This window comes from Asterias amurensis, chromosome 20, assembly GCF_032118995.1.
Source record: "Asterias amurensis chromosome 20, ASM3211899v1".
Classification (NCBI taxonomy): Eukaryota; Metazoa; Echinodermata; class Asteroidea; order Forcipulatida; family Asteriidae; genus Asterias; species Asterias amurensis.
The window spans coordinates 2,795,768-2,812,983 of NC_092667.1; the positions used below are offsets into that span (position 1 = coordinate 2,795,768).

Genomic DNA, 17,216 nt, shown 5'->3' on the forward strand with positions numbered 1-17,216 from the left:
CGAGAAAACACAAGAATGGACTTCGATCGCAATGGTACCCGGATGTCCATCTCAGACGTCTTGGCGAGGCAGGGGAGAAACGATGGCAACCACCGCTGGTTTGTTGAGGTGACAAATCTTGCAGACCGTGTTGTTCTGCAAGTTGCCGGTAAGTACTAAATAGGAAGAACCATGGTGGACCCATGGTAACAATAGGCCTAGAATACCCCCCCCCCCGATACGACTAGACACTCAGTAAACCCAAAACCCGTAACCCCTTGACCCCACACCGTACCCACTGACAGCTCCTCTAAACACCGCCGTACGTGCAACAACGTGGTATGCAACCAACCACCCGTTACGTGTTTTGGTGGAGCTGTTTGAGCTTGCTTGCCATTTCATGCCTGCCCCTGGGAAAGACATGAATAGGCCCAACCCCGTCAACAATAGTTTATGGTAATCGTCAAAGTCATTGGAGCCTAGTGACGGATGAATAATGGTAAATCCGACAGCCAATTGTGGAAACTTTTTCAACAAACCAGTGCTTGGGGTGTGTGTGTGCATCGATTCATGTTGTTGGTGGTGTGTGCTGATATGACACCGGTGCATGCATAGACGAGTGTTGACTACCGTGGGGGCAAGTCATCTCGACTACTGAGACTCGAGACGGGGGTTGTTCGTTCATTCAGCAAAACCTTTTCGAAGGTTTGTGAACGGCTGAGCCCTGTATCGGGTTACGAAAGAAAGGAAAGTTTTCTAGTTTTGAGTTTCAAACTAGAGAAAGTAAAGTCTGTGAAGTGATATGCCTTCGTCGTCGGGCCGCTGGTGTTCCGAGTGATTGTTTACCACTTTTCAAAATGGCCGAGAAAAACCCCAAAGGGAAGGAAGCTGACGGGAAGGATTCTGTGTTTGAACAATCCATTCATGTCGCTAAAGGTTTGTAAATGTTTTTTTTTTTAGGCTAGGGATTTATTGATTATTCTCAGTTGTTGACAAAGTGTCATTAAACTTGTTGTACTGTGACAAAAGACCTCGTATATACTGGTGCAGTTTTACTTTTTTGATAGTATAGTGGCACATGCATGACATGTGTGTGTGAATGTGATACGAATTTAGCAGACGACATTTCGACCATGCAAAAAGTGAAAAGCAATTCGCGCCTTGTGCGAAGTCGCCGTGTGTGTGTGTACAAACTTGGAATAACATTTTTTATCAGACAACTTCCGAACTTTTGAATTAAAACCTTTACGATTTTCCTATGTAATTTTGTTGCCCTTGTTGTCACTTAAGGTCTATAAACTTTTATACACAGTTCAGAATAATTTAGTTATCATTTTCGTAAACAATTTGAAAGAATTTTCAAGTCTAAAAAGGGCGGTGTAGTCTGATAAAATTGTTCACACTCTGGCTGGCCTCATCAGTAGTAGTACAGTACACACAGTCAGTGGTCATAGGGGATAACTTTCTGTATGTTGCCACCACTTTTTCATTCATTTTTACAAAAAGGAATAATTATCTCATTGAGATAAATTAGATACTATGTTATTTCATATCGAATGAAAAATTGGTGGCGCCATACGGAAACTTTTCCCAGCAAACTATAAAACAGTGTTTTATTTGATAACTTTCCGTATGGCACCATCACTTTTTCACTCTTTTTTACAAAAAGAGATATCACATTGAGGTAAATTAGATACAACTAAATTATTTCATATCGAGTGAAAAAGTGGTGGCGCCATACGGGAACCTTTCCGAATAATTATCTCATTGAGGTAAATTAAATACTATGTTATTTCATATCGAATGAAAAATTGGTGCGCCATACGGAAACTTTTCCCAGCAAACTACAGTGTTTTATTTTTAAAGTTTGATGGAGGGAAGGGGGCGGGTACTATGTGGGAATGAATCCAGTTTTAATTGTGTTGGCTTAATTCACAGTGGACTTAAAAAGAAAATTGCTGACATTAAAAACTTGTTATTAGCAAGCAATAGATACTTAATATATTATTGTTGACAATGTCTGATTTTGCTAAAACTGGCAAATTATATAAAATATAGTGCTTTCTTGTTGAATGCAGGAGTAGCCAATGGTTTTAGCAAGTAAAATTCTAGGTATTTTCAACCGTAACTGCAGAGCCCAGAGTTCCACGAGTTTACATGCACAGTGATTGCAAGCAATGTGGTTGAATGATAGTGATGTGGAGAGGGTGAAAAACTAGAAAGAACCTCCCTTCTGTCTTACAGAATGAAAAGGAACTTTGGGAGGTTAATATTTATAAGGCCAATGTTGTAATTTTGCAAAGGGCACTTTCGTATGCCATTTTGAGATATGTTTGACACAATATACCATACACTTGCATTTCAGGGTAAGTTTGTCTCTGTAGGCTAATATACCAAAACCAAAAGTGCAGTAAGCACACAATCGGCTGCTAAGCAGCGCTATGAAATTGAGTCTAGGGTTAACAGATGATATAGCCTCTATAGTTTCTGTGCACATTGTAACTCCGGTACATGTCTGAAATGTGTACAAGATATTGTACCCAGTTTGTACATGAGGAGACACACCCTACACTCAATGCACCCACTGGTGGAAGTGATACATGTTTGTACATCACAATAGGCTACTACATTCCAGCCAACTTACTGTTTATAAAGCAAACAACTTGTGGTTTAAGACTGTCAGCATTGTGGACACCTGTTTAGGTGTTAGTCTCGCTACTTTAACATAACAGTCCTGGAAGTTCACGGAGGCCATGTTGCCCTCGTCTTGGCCTTGGTGCCCCTTTTCCAATGGAAGTGCCCTTTTCAAGATGAATGGCCTTGCCCTCTCAAAGATGAAATTTAAGGCCTGTATTTCCATTTACATACTTCTACAGTTAAATATTGTTAAATGTTGAACAAATTTTGGATTTTTTGTTAACATTCCTTATATCAAACTCGGCCTTTGGTCTCATTGAACATTTGATATTGAGGCATGCTTTTTTCTCTTCCAAATTCCCTGTTTGCTTGTGTGATAACCAAAAATATTTGTGTTTTACCCATACGTCAAAACACGTAACTCGTTGTGAAATAAGGACAAAGTGTGTCTGCCACAGCAATAAACCCTTAATGCGATTTGTCAAGTTAATTTTCTAGTTTGTCAAAAAATCATACTCCATTTAAAGAAAAGCTGATCCGCTATGCCCCTGAAGGCTTTATCCATCTATGACAACCTTGCTTTGACCAGAGAGATTGCCACTGCATGGGGTTCCTTTTAAATCTGGATCAAACTTCACTTGGAATCCAATGCAAAGTGAATTACGTGACACAAACAATCATGCTGTTTTTCCATTTGTGACACAACAAAATTGGCTTTTCAATTGTTGTGATAAACAAGGCTACCATTGAAAAGATCACTGACTGACCAAGGACTTCTACAAGTCTATGTAGTATTATTACCGTAGTACAAGTGGGCCTGATGAATTGAATCTCTCAATTCATCAATAAACAAAATGCGTTAAAAGTAGACAAATATTTTTGCAACAATAAACAGGGGTGTTGAACATTCCTAGCAATGGCAATTAGCATTGTTAGTGCTTTTTAGAGGGTTATAGTTGGCCATGAGATCACTGGAGCTTCAACAAAACCAGAAGTTTTACGTACAATTCAAAAGTCAGTGACCTGAAGGTCCAGGTTTGCAATGTCCTTAAGTTGTTGAAGATTCCAGAGTCCATTCATTGGGCGCAATTTACTCAGTGCTGCAGTGTGCAGTAAATCCATACTGACGTGGGTCACTTTGTGTATGCAGCATTTCTGTGTCAGTGGGAGTAATCTGGGTTTACCCAACAGACCATAGAGAAAGGACAATTAGATAATGTCTTGTTGATGGTTACTACAAAAGGAGATTTGCTGTTGTAGTGAGATTTTACTTGCATTGAACGGGACTTGCGGACTTGTTTTCTTTTTTTTACCATGTCATTGCATAATAAGAATAAGTCAGTTACTTGCATGTGTACATATTCTATAGTTAAGCCATAACTTGGGTACTTTGTGGTGCTCAGGAACAGGCCTGAAATTTCATCTTTGAATGGGCAAGGCCACTTCCATTGGAAACATTAAAAGTCAGTTGGAAAATTTTGAAGGGGCACCAAGGCCTGGACCAGGGCAACAAAGTCCATGGCTTCCATGTCCTTGAAATTCCAGGCCTGTTAAAAGTCTATGGGAAAATTTTGAAGGGGCATAAAGGACAAGACCAGGGCATCAAAAGCCAATGGTTTCTGTAGCCTCCATTTATTCCAGGGCTGTGGTATACGTACATAGATGCTCTAATAAAGCACAATTTTGGGGGTAGTTTGTGATGTTCTGTGAGACAGTAATACTTCTGGGTTTAAATCCGCCATAAGCCTTTTTTTTGTCCGATGGACTGTTAACAGCGGAGAATGCTGTTGACGTTGTACGGATAATGTACTCGTCAGTGACCAGCTGAGTATCGCTCATGAAGCAGATAACATTCTCCATGTAACAACATGCTGATCAATTCTATCAGGTTACACAGTTAAGGAAGTGATGGTTCATCTTCCATGGTGTGACTATGGAGTTAGTTATTTTCTTCCTCCATGGTAACTTCATACTGTACATGTAGTACCTCACTACCTCCACGGTGTGCATTTCATGTTCAGGTCCGGGCTTACCATGTCTCATGTCTAAAAGTCACCGTTACTGAAGAGAAACACTAAGGCCTGTTTACACTGTTCAAATTTCTTCAAATGTCCACATTTTCTCTTCAATTCAAAGAAAATTATTGGGTGCCCCATTGGCATTTTATCAAAACAGGCCAATACATTATCATCTGATTGTTTTCAGGTTTGTTTGTTGTAATTTGTCTTATCAGTCATTATGAGAAGAAGAGTCCGTCCAGTGGTCCGGTGTGTTTACTATTTTCGTCTACGGTACATACCATGGTAATACTGTATTGACTCTGAGCCAGTCTGCTAATAATAGCTACAAAATAAGAAACAATGATTTCAATTTTCCAATGCCTTACAAATTTTGTGAACCTGCGCTGTGAATGTGGAATCCCACATGTTTTTGTGTAGGTCCATTAAGTCCTATATATAATTCATCCTACAAGTGTGACAGACGTATACTAATGTACAGACAGGCAATATCCTGGTTCTTGTATAAGGAAGGGGTACATAAAGGGGGTAATTTTAGGGATGTAGAAAGTTGTACAGAAACATTTGAGGCATTTGGGGCACTGAGGCAATATATTGTGCAAGTCTCTTGTGTATTTGAACATTGGGACCTGTTTAAAAGTGGTTCCTAATTGGTTCCTAATTTGTGAAGTTGTGCAGGAACATTTGAGGCATTTGGGGCACTGAGGCAATATATTGTGCAAGTCTCTTGTGTATTTGAACATTGGGACCTGTTTAAAAGTGGTTCCTAATTGGTTCCTAATTTGTGAAGTAGTGCAGGAACATTTGAGGCATTTGGGGCACTGAGGCAATATATTGTGCAAGTCTCTTGTGTATTTGAACATTGGGACCTGTTTAAAAGTGGTTCCTAATTGGTTCCTAATTTGTGAAGTTGTGCAGGAACATTTGAGGCATTTGGGGCATTGAGGCAATATATTGTGCAAGTCTCTTGTGTATTTGAACATTGGTACTCGTTAAAGTGGTTCCTAATTGCTTCCTAATTCGTGAAGTTGTGCAGGAACATTTGAGGCATTTGGGGCACTGAGGCAATATATTGTGCAAGTCTCTTGTGTATTTGAACATTGGGACCTGTTAAAAAGTGGTTCCTAATTGCTTCCTAATTTGTGAAGTTGTGCATGAACATTTGAGGCATTTAGGGCACTGAGGCAATATATTGTGCAAGTCTCTTGTGTATTTGAACATTGGGACCTGTTTAAAAGTGGTTCCTAATTGGTTCCTAATTTGTGAAGTTGTGCAGGAACATTTGAGGCATTTGGGGCATTGAGGCAATATATTGTGCAAGTCTCTTGTGTATTTGAACATTGGTACTCGTTAAAGTGGTTCCTAATTGCTTCCTAATTCGTGAAGTTGTGCAGGAACATTTGAGGCATTTGGGGCACTGAGGCAATATATTGTGCAAGTCTCTTGTGTATTTGAACATTGGGACCTGTTTAAAAGTGGTTCCTAATTGCTTCCTTATTTGTGAAGTTGTGCAGGAACATTTGAGGCATTTGGGGCATTGAGGCAATATATTGTGCAAGTCTCTTGTGTATTTGAACATTGGGACCTGTTTAAAAGTGGTTCCTAATTGCTTCCTTATTTGTGAAGTTGTGCAGGAACATTTGAGGCATTTGGGGCACTGAGGCAATAGATAAAAGTGCAAGTCTCTTGTGTATTTGAATATTGTGACCTGTTAAAGTGGTTCCTAATTGCTTCCTATTTCGTGAAGTTGTGCAGGAACATTTGAGGCATTTGGGGCACTGAGGCAATATATTGTGCAAGTCTCTCAGGTATTTGAACATTGAGACCTATTAAAGGGGTTCCTAATTTCTTCCTAATTCGTGAACAGGAGAATGCAAGGTGTAGTGTATACGACTAAATTGATCCCCAAAATGTTAAAATTTACATGAGACATTGCCTATTGACCTCCATGCTATTAGTAACCTCCCTTGCCTTCATATTCAGGCTTTGTACATGTAACTGCACACCCCTTTAACTCTGTATCTTGTCTTAAATCAATATTGTACAGACTAAAACAACAGGTTGGGGGACAGAGTGTGCTTTGGCAATGGAAGGTCAATGACTGTTACTTCATGACCTCTGTCTGACCTTCAGTTCTAGGAATGCTGTCTGTAGCCATGGGCAATGTCAGGTTGTCTGATATTAAAAGTTGTGGTCAGTTGGCTCAGTTATATGGGAATCCATTATTAGCTTTTTTTCAATGTCTCAAATTCTGTTTGGAATTCTGTTTCTTTCTTATTCAGGGACAAATTCAATGTGCAAAAGAACTAGTGGGAAATAATTTTACCCCGCTCTTGTTGCAATATTTGTTCTTTGCACTTGCAGAGTTTGAGTTTTTCAAATTTTTTATTTAAAGCAAGGCTTCCTTTCTTGAGTATATCTTTTTTATTATAAATCATTGTTTCAAGGCCAAGCCAAGATCGTTTCATTGAATCTAATTGGTTAGCACTGACAAACTATTTAGATGTTTCATACAAACATGGTGTTATCTAAGAGTTGAATTTGAACCCTCAACAAGTTGAAAAAATTTGACAATAATAAAAAAAAGGTGTGCCTCCAAAAAGTGGGCTTGCTGGAGTTGCCTTTCATTTTTGAATTTAAAATCTCTGGAGTGGAAACAACCTTATCAAGGGTTGTTCTATATAACAAAACCTTCCAGCGGCTTTCCTTTATTCAGTGGAGCTTTTCTCCTTCAAAAAACACCAATTGACTAGAGTCTGATGAATGAAGTCTGTTGAAAAAAAAGTCAAAGAATGACTGTGATTGTTGGATGATTTAATGCTACCGTCTTCTGCATGAATTCATGTGTACACACTGTGTCTATTGTGACTGGAACCTTATTGAACCCAAAAGGCTGGTGTGGTGTTGAGTAGTCAGTGAGTGGGTGTGATTTGGGGGAAAGGCTTGCCCTACACAGGTGTGTGGCCCCACCATTAGTCTCCTCTTATTAGCTTTAAAAAGTGCAATCATGGTTCAGTCGAGTGACAACAAAATATGATCAGAATTTAACGATAATACAGCAACCACTCCAGAAATTGTTTTTAAAGTATTAATATCTTGTGTAAAATTCTGCCTTTAAATAATATTAGTGAACTTTTTGTGAATGTTGTCATTTAACTATTCACCTAAGCAAGTCATAGAATGTCATAGTTTTGTAATTACACTAATTAGCACGAGAAGCTAGTTTAGGTTAGGCATACAGACTGTCATTCATTTGTGTTCAATGTGCTCTCTTAGTTGCCATTATAAGAGTATGGGAGGTAATTTCTTTTAAAGGAATAACAAGAAAGTTGTTCAATGATGTCAAGGTGTTGGTTCTGGTTTTTCGCACTCTCAATGGCACAGCACCAACCTACCTACAAGAGCTGCTACAACGCCATAAACCGAACCCACGCCTTCTCTCCTCTGACACAAACCTTCTCCGAGTACCCCTCTCTCATCATTCCTGGGGAAACCGCTCTTTCTCTCCCGGTCTGGTCCTTCCCTATGGAACTCACTCCCCATCAAACTCAGAAAGGAAACTTCCTTCAACACTTTCACAAGCTGCTTCTCCTTCTGTTTAGTTTGTTTAATTAGTTCCTTCAGTTGTTAGCTTTGTTAGGGTTCCTGCGCCAGGAGTGTCACCTGATACAGACATGGCACATTACAAGTTTCCTTTATTATTATTATTATTATTATTATTATTATTATTATTATTATTATTATTATTATTATTATTATTATTATTATTATTATTATTATTATTATTATTATTATATCTTGCATTGAGAGTTTCAACAACAAATTGATGTTTCCTTTCTTCACCATAAAAATATTGGCTTGTGAGTGTGTGTTTTAAAATATATAGTGCTGTGTAATGTTGTAGAGTAGGGAAATAGTGAGGTCGAATCCCACTCATTTTGGATTCTGTGATTATTGGATTTGGAATTGACATGATTCTACACTGAAGGAGTGAGCAAAAGAAATAAATGCATTTGGTTTTTCTCGGGTCGATTTCACAAAGATAGTCCTAACGAGTAACGTAGTCGTAAAAACTAGGAAGACTAATTTTTAACTCTTTGTGAAATCTACCCCTGTAAGTCTTTATGCTTGAGTTACCGCCTTAAACAAAAGGCACAGGTCAAAATTTGATTGCTCTACGCATTGCAACTCTGCGCTTACACCCCATGCTTAAAAGGGCGTGGTAAGCGCAGAATCCTGTTGCAGAGCCTTGAAATTGGACCCTGCAAGTGTGTATAGTTGTAAGCTGACAAGGTGAGGTCATGTGGATTAAGTTTCTAAATTTGAATAAAGAGGTTATTTGGAACTCTCCATTCAAAATCCAACAATAGATATTGGTTCCGTCTGATGGACCCCATTCAGAGGGGCCTAGAGGCTGTTCCAACAGTATGATAGCGTGTCATAATAACTACCATGAGTGTTTTCATAACAGCAAACCTTTCATCAAAAATATTTTCTTAAGTTATCCAGATTTTTAGGAACGATGGCTTTAAATTCCACAATAGATTCAGTTTCAGAATTCATGTTGGGGTTTCGTTTGAATGACTTAGGGTCTACTTTATGGGGGGAGGAAGGGAAAAAAAATGTGACCCAAATTTAAGAGGGTTGGGCAAAAGGGAGGGGAGATTAAACTGATACCTTAAAAATTAACATAAATTCTTCTGCAAATCATGCAGATCTGGTTCCTTACCTGGTAACCCTCAAAAGTTTGAAGCACTTGGCCAGTATAACCCTCTACTAAACTCATACTTTTGTAGATTTACGGATATCGAGTATGTAATTCTTAATTTTGGTTTACCCTTACACCGATGTGTGTGATATACTCAGTAGTTTTCCAAGTTCTGTGAAAAAATCACAGGCATATTACCCGGGTTCGAATCCACAACCTATGCAGTTCTAGAGCAGTATAAGGGTAAATCAAAATTAATATTCCTTTCTTTGCTCGATGCGAATTTTCATCTATTAATGGTACTGGATGATTTTTGTTCACTTGGAAAGAAAAAAAAGTTGGAAAACCTAGTAAAGTTTACACCATAGGTAAATGTAGGTCAGCCCCTGTAATACTTGTTCCTACTTTTTTCCCACGGACCAAATGCCATGCCTGTAGATATGCTTTAAAAAGTATTTTAAATCCAAATATCCTCTTTAAAACACAAAAAGGAAGTTTTTTTGGTTTTTCTTGAAATTTGAGCGGTGAGCATGCCTTACCACAATACTTTGTAGTTCTTGACCTGGTTCACTTCATAAGGAAGTTTGACTTATTCCCCTCCACGGGCGATCGGTTTATAAAATAGGCTTTAAAGGCAGTGGTAATTACTAAAAATAATTATTAGCATAAAACCTTTCTTGGTGACGAGTAATGGGGAAAGGTTGATGGAATAAAACATTGTGAGAAACGGCTCCCTCTGAAGTGCCATAGTTTTTGAGAGAGAAGTAATTTTCCACGAATTTGATTTCGAGACCTCAGATTTAGAACTTGAGGTCTCAAAATCAACCATCTAAACGCACACAACTTCGTGTGACAAGGGTGCTTTTTTCTTTCATAATTATCTCGCAAGTTCGATGACTGATTGAGCTCAAATTTGTTATTTTATGCATATGTTGAGATACACAAACTGTGAAGGCTAGTCTTTGACAATTACCAATAGTGTCCACTGCCTTTAAATGATTGTATTTTGTTACTCGTGCTGTGTCACCGCTTTTATTTCTTTGGTTCTTCTGGACTTAAGCAATTGTTGATAGTAATTATTCTGGAGCCCCGACCTTCTTCATATTTTATATCGGGTTTGATTTTTCACAGTTCCACCATTCCACTATTCAAGATAATTTCAAACCAGTGACCCAATAAGTCCAGAAGTTCTGTGCTTTTCTTTGCGTTTGTACTGGCACAAATTTTCCTTGAGCTGTTCTGACTTTCTATTGGGATTGTCCAATTCTCTGGAAAAGTTCCCCTTACACTGTTAAATCTTCGCCCCTGGAATCCAGAGACCTTTTTGGTTTTTCAAAGTGAAATTACTGCCATGCATTTCCACTTGGGAAAATTTTACTTGTTCTTTTTTGTTGGTGAGATTTCTAGAGTTTGTAACATCATCTTTTAAGTCATAAAAAAAAAAACCCCAAAAAAACAAACCAAAAAAAAAACCAATCTAACCCCAAAGCCCCACAACCCAACTCCACACAAAAAAGGGAAAGTGAATGTGTCCTGGGGCATACCGGGCATTATATGGATGCTTTTATCCAGAATATTATAACAAAATAGGTTTATCTGTCAATGGCGTGGCAACCTCAGTGTTACTACAAAAGTACCATTGACCATGCAGATTTTTATACAATGCAAAATAAAAACCAAACCCAGACCCCATGAAGAGGTTGGCCCTCCTATTTTACTATTGCACTCAAGCCATCATGTCTGCTCTCAATAAATCATAAAACCAGACTGGGTTTTTTGTTTTCTGTGTTAAGTAATCACCCTCCTTCCCATATATTAGTAACTGACACCAGAATAGTTCATAGAAAATGAACCCTATACTTGTGAGACCAACCTTGCAATAATCAAACAAGTTATCAGTGCATGTCTCTGCCCTTGCTCTATGTTAGTAATAGTCTACTGATTTTGACCCCAGAATGGGGGAGGTCGGGAAAACCTCTCAAAGGCAGTGGACACTATTAGTAATTGTCAGAGACTAGCCTTCATAGTTGGTGTATCTCAACGTATGCATAAAATAACAAACCTGTGAAAATTAGAGTTTGATTGGTCGTCAGAGTTGCCAGATATTTACTGAAAGAAGAAACACCCTTGTCACACGAAGTTATGTGCGTTTAGATGGTTGATTTCGAGACCTCAAGTCTCAAAATCAAATTCGCGGAAAAGTTAATTCTTTCTCGAACACTATGGCACTTCAGAAGGAGCCGTTTCTCACAATGTTTTATACCATCAACCTCTCCCCATTACTCGTCACCAAGAAAGGTTTTATGCTAATAATTATTTGGAGTAATTACCAATAGTGTCCACTGGCTTTAAATAGTCAAGTTGAAAATGACTTATCAAATAAAAGTTTATTTTAGTCACTTAAGGTGAATCTGATCAGGGCCCAATTTCATCGAGCTGCTTAAGCATAAAAAGCAGCTTAGCACTAAAGAATTATACTTACCGGAATAAGGTTACCAGCCAAACTGCCATGTATTGTGTACAAGTTATCACTGGTATCTTGTTCATTTCTGCTAAGCAGGAAAATTGTAAGCAATATTTTCTGCTGAAGCAGCTCTATGAAATTGGGACCAGGGGCCAATTTCATAGAGCTGCTTAAGCAAAAAACACTGTTTGACAATTTCATTAGCTAAGCAAAAATAAAAGTTGGGGCACCAGTTACAGCAGTGTAAATTTACTGTAATTTTGAATGGTAACATGTTTCTTTTAAGCAATACTTTTCTGTTCTTAGCAAGTTCTTGTGCTTGCAAAAATTTAAATGTGGGAGAAACTCATGGAAACGGAGAAAGACTGCAAATACTTGTAGTTAGTGTCAATTCCAAAATGGAATTCGAACCATGTTCAAGTGACATGAAAAGAATGGAAAGATACCACACCTTCAAGACCAAATTTGTTCTTCTAATTCTTGCAAAATTATAATTACACAATTTCTTTCTTTTTTCCAGATGCAAGAGATGATGTACAGAAAAGAACCTTCACAAAATGGGTCAACTCACATCTTAAAAAGGTGAGTTTTGTTTCAGACAAATTGGTCTCCGAGACAAATCAAATAAAAGTTTGTAAAAGACGTTTTCGCTCCATTAAAATTTATCGAAATTTTTCCCTTCAAATCTTGAGCTGTGGCTCTGTCTTAAAGCCTGGTTCACACTTCCTGTGAATGTGAACGCAATTGTGAATGCGGATGCGTTTGCGAATGCAATACGAATGTTAATGTCACAGGGATGTTTTTGCTGCAAATGTTTCGCAGGAGTTGAGCTCTTCTCAACTGATGCGAATTATTCGTAGCGAATATGTGACTTTAAATTTTTTCTCGCATTTGCAGGAAGTATGAACCGGGTTTTAAGCCCCATACAGAAAGCATATGTTGTCAGTGTAACTGATGCAGCCATGGCCAAAGCCAAAGTAATGATGGTGAGACGTATTTCATCAAGTTGTAGCTTTAAGAGAAAATAGTCTGGTCCTTTATTGGTAAAGGACACATCGTTGTTGCTGTAGGCAGGGAACAATACAATCGCATGATGATAAAAAGGATGTTTACATCAAAATGTTTAAAACCCACCTGCTTATGTCATCCATGTGACTGAAACAACAACCTGTTTTGAAGCTTTGGAGATGTATGCTGGGTGACTCAGTGACTCGTTGTTAACATTATGGGATCTGTCTCTTTCTTTAGTTCAGACTACTTTAGTTCTGAAGAGAACTGTCCTTATTAAGAAAAAAACCACTTTTCATTCAATAGTTACAATTATTTAAAAATATACAATTGTTTACACCCGAGCAAAAGAAAACCCTAGACAAAAATATCAACCCAAAAACTTCAAATCAGGCAAGAAGTTTACTTGTAGAAATAAAAAACAAAACACTACAGGTCATTTTTTTCCTGAGCGTTAAAATTTAGGGGCATTCATGTAGGAGTGAAATTCAGAATGTTACTTTGGTGTTCAAAGCCCCCTACATGTACCTACACTCTAAAAACTAAAGAGTTGAATCCAACACTTGCATGAGTTCGGTGAGTGACTACACTTTGAAAGTGTTGAATCCAGCATTTTACACGTTAAATCCAGCATTTTAAAGTATTCAGTCAACAATTGAAGTGCCAGTTCAACATTTAAAAAGTCCAGCACATCATATTTTAATTAAGGAGGACTTTTGATCTAAAACTCCCTTCTTGAAACTAACTGTCCTGAAAGAGTGGTATTGATGTCATTCTCCCCAAAACAATATATTCACAAAGTTAAGGAGATCACCGTAATCAGCTTTTTAAGTTTGGAAGATTTCTCATCTAAAAACTTCTTTTTAAAAAAACTAACTACATATATACCCTTAGAAATAGTCATATAATCTAAAATAATGGCATGCTTTCATTGCATTCTCTACAACTGTTCTATTATTTGGTTGCTGGCTCTATTATGTACAACTGGGCAGTAATGCTAATGTGCACTGAACAGCTGATACCAGCAACTAACAGCAGTTATCTGTGCTTGTTATCAAATTATTAACTGATAATGTAACCTATTAAATAATTACATGCGCTAGAGTGCTCAAAGTGTACACTGTGCATTATTTACTTTATTATTCATAATTATAGGCTTGTGATAGTTCTATTATGTTATTTAGAATAATATTTTAAATAGAAGTTGTTACTGGAAGACCGGAAGAGTAAATTCATTCCAATCCTCTAGTTTCCAAGAAATAAATGACAAAGTGATGGTACATCTTTGGTATTGAAAGAGTACATTCATTCCAATCGTCTAGATTTTAAGAAACATATCACAAAGGGATGGTACATCTTTGGTATTGAACAAGTGCATTCATTCTAAAACTCTGATTTGTTTATAGGAACCATATGGTCCTGGAAATTCGGATACGCACGAGACTTGCACAGTCTATTGGAAGAGTACATTCGTTCCAATTATCTACTTTTCAAGAAACATACAATAACTTGCTTTGTGGCATACAAACTTGTCATTTTAAATATCATAACCTGAAAGCATTCTGAGGCAGATTGTTAGTGGTTTCAAAATGTTTGTGTACAAATACAGGTCGTTTTGAATGTACTTGTTAATATTGAATGATTGTATTCAGTTATGCAGGTTCTTATTATTCCGCCCGTTAAATGGACTGTTGGCGTTCAAATATTTACGTTATTCTTGCTGGTTCAACTGAAGACATGTAGAGGAGATTTAAATTTAGAACGTTTTCATTTTGATTATGTGAATATCTTGAATGGTTTCCTCAATACCAGCTTGTAAATCTATGCGTTGCGATTGTTACATCATCGTTTTACCTCTAAGGTGGCGACTTGATGACGTCAATGCATAAGGTCTACACACTTTGGTATTACATCTGCCATCTCACCCCTTGAATCATGTGGAGTACATTAGAATGTAGACATGATGGCATGCAGGAAATATGTGTACCCCAAGCCGGATTCTTCACGGAGGCAATGAAGGCAATTGCCTCCATGCCCCTTGGTCACTGCCTTGGTGCCCTTGAAATGCTCCAGTAGAAATTTACAATTTCTTCATCAGGGTGCCCTTGGGAGAAAATGTCTTGGTGCCCTTGCCCTTTCCAAAAATGAAGCATACAGGCCTAGATATGATGGCATGCATGAAATATGTGTACCCCCTCCCCCACAGGTGAAAATTGATCATGATTACCGCCATGGTTAAACTAACAAAGCCACTGGTTTCAATAGCGGTGTTGACTCCTTAGTTGTGATAATCAAACAAATCTTACCACTTCAGACTGATGACTTTATGGACCCTTAATGTGGGTCCACTGCCACTGACTGTGACAGGAAGCAATTTGAATGGAATCTTCCCTTTGAGTTTTAAACAGGCAAACAATAAAGTGATTAGGTGTGAAAACTCTTGTTTACTCCTGAGTGGACTATGATAAATACTGTAGTTTCAAGAGGGTACATTGAATACATCTCAGTTTATCATTGACGAGCTACCTACATATGTGGGTCTTTCAATCCATTTCAATCAAAGCAGGTCATGGCCTCCTAGCCAGCTTCGGCTTCCAAGAACCACTTTGACTATTTGCTTCTGGGTCGTCACTGGTTACTGGTTAGGCTGTGGCTTTTAAGTCCTTAAATGCTGTGATTTTGATCCTTACCTAATTCTCTGATTCCAGTAACCTAATCGGTCTATTCCTATTCACAATGAGTCATTTAGTTTCATTGGCAATGAAGATCCAAATTAAAGAATTTCAAGGGCTCAAAATGGTCACAGTCTCAAACCATCAAACCAAAACTGTCTTGTAATTGATTCCAAAATGTATTGGGTTCCAATCCCCATTGAGCCTTTCAACACTACTGGCATTGAAGCAACCATGGGGGGAGAAATAGAAGCAAAGCACCTTTCAAACACCTCATATGTTTAAAGGCAGTGGACACTATTGGTAATTGTCAAAGACTAACCTTCACAGTTGGTGTATCTCAACATATGCATAAAATAACAAACCTGTGAAAATTGTAGCTCAATAGGTCATCAAAGTTGCGAGATAATAATGAAAGAAGAAAACACCCTTGTCACATGAAGTTGTGTGCGTTTAGATGGTTGATTTCGAGACCTCAAGCTCTAAACTTGAGGTCTCGAAATCAAATTCGTGGAAAATTACTTCTTTCTCCAAAACTATGTCACTTCAGAGGGAGCCGTTTCTCACAATGTTTTATACTATCAACATCTCCCCATTACTTGTCACCAAGAAAGGTTTTATGCTAATAATTATTTTGAGTAATTACCAATAGTGTCCACTGCCTTTAACTTGACGTGGAATTTCATCTTTAGGAGGGCAAGGTCATTTGCATTTTGCAAAGGGCAGTTCTCTTGGAAAATCTGAAAGGTCTATGGGAAACTATTGGAGGGGCGCCAAGGCCAAGACCAGGGCAACAGTTCATGGCCTCTGTGTAATTCCATACCTGCCACACACACCTGGAAAGGCAAGGCCATTTATTATGCCCCAACCTGTCCCTCTCAATACACCTGGATAGCTCAGTACAAAGAAGCCCATATCAGGCCACCATATCACCGCGCCCCCTTTTCCAATGTCCATTCTCAAATAACTAAGTACTCATTCATGAAATACAGGATTGTTTGTATGTACAAAGGTTCTCTTGTAGGTCATAGCCATGGTGGCTGGCTCCCATTTCAGGTTTTCTTTTGTCATCCTGCTGTTTAATTTTCTCTCCCCTGTAAAAGTTTTTTTTTTCTTCAGAATTTGTATTGATAGTGTGAATGGAATGACACACAATGAACTTTGGCCATTGGCCTTGTCATGTTGATAGAGGGCGTACTTTGTCTCCATGGTAAATAAGTTGGCTGTGTGTTGGAATCAGGGTATAGTACGGCTTAGTTGCTGTGATTTCTGCTGTGATTCAATTGCTCAAAGTTATCGTTGACCAGTTAATGACATTGTTGTACAATTGTTGAAATTACGGCATCTTGATTTGTGAATAAATAATAATTTGATAATTTGATAATTTGATAGTGAATGTAGTGCTTAACACAAGTGGATTTTCTCTGTGAAACCAAAGCTCCAATGTAAAACTAGGAAAGCACAATTAAAGAGGGGGTTTTTTGGTTGTGTCTTTAAAAGCAGACCCAAGCCATGTTACAAGTGGATTGTCCCCTGTTATACCATAGCTCCATGGTAAAACTAGGAGAGTCCTTTTAAAGAAGGGTTTGGTTGTGTATTTATCTGAGACCTAATTACAAGTGATTTTCCCCTGTTAAACCATTGTTTCTACACTAGCATAGTACTTAAAGAGGGATTTTTGATTGCGCCTTTGAAGGGCAAATATCATGGAAGAAGGTGGTTGTTTTTTG

General features: G+C 38.1%; 1 protein-coding gene across 7 annotated transcripts in view; it reads left to right on the forward strand.

The window, feature by feature from the left end:
• Positions 1-17,216, forward strand: part of LOC139952738 (uncharacterized) — a 275,619-nt gene continuing 258,403 nt past the window's right edge. For 6 of the 7 annotated variants that reach the window (XM_071951938.1, XM_071951944.1, XM_071951939.1 and 3 more), the window contains exons 1-2: positions 1-148; positions 12,327-12,388. In XM_071951938.1, coding sequence (XP_071808039.1) covers positions 16-148; positions 12,327-12,388 — 195 coding nt within the window. In that variant the 5' untranslated portion in view covers positions 1-15. Of the gene's footprint in view, positions 149-588; positions 916-12,326; positions 12,389-17,216 lie in introns of those variants that run through there. The other variant, XM_071951940.1, reaches the window with a different exon arrangement.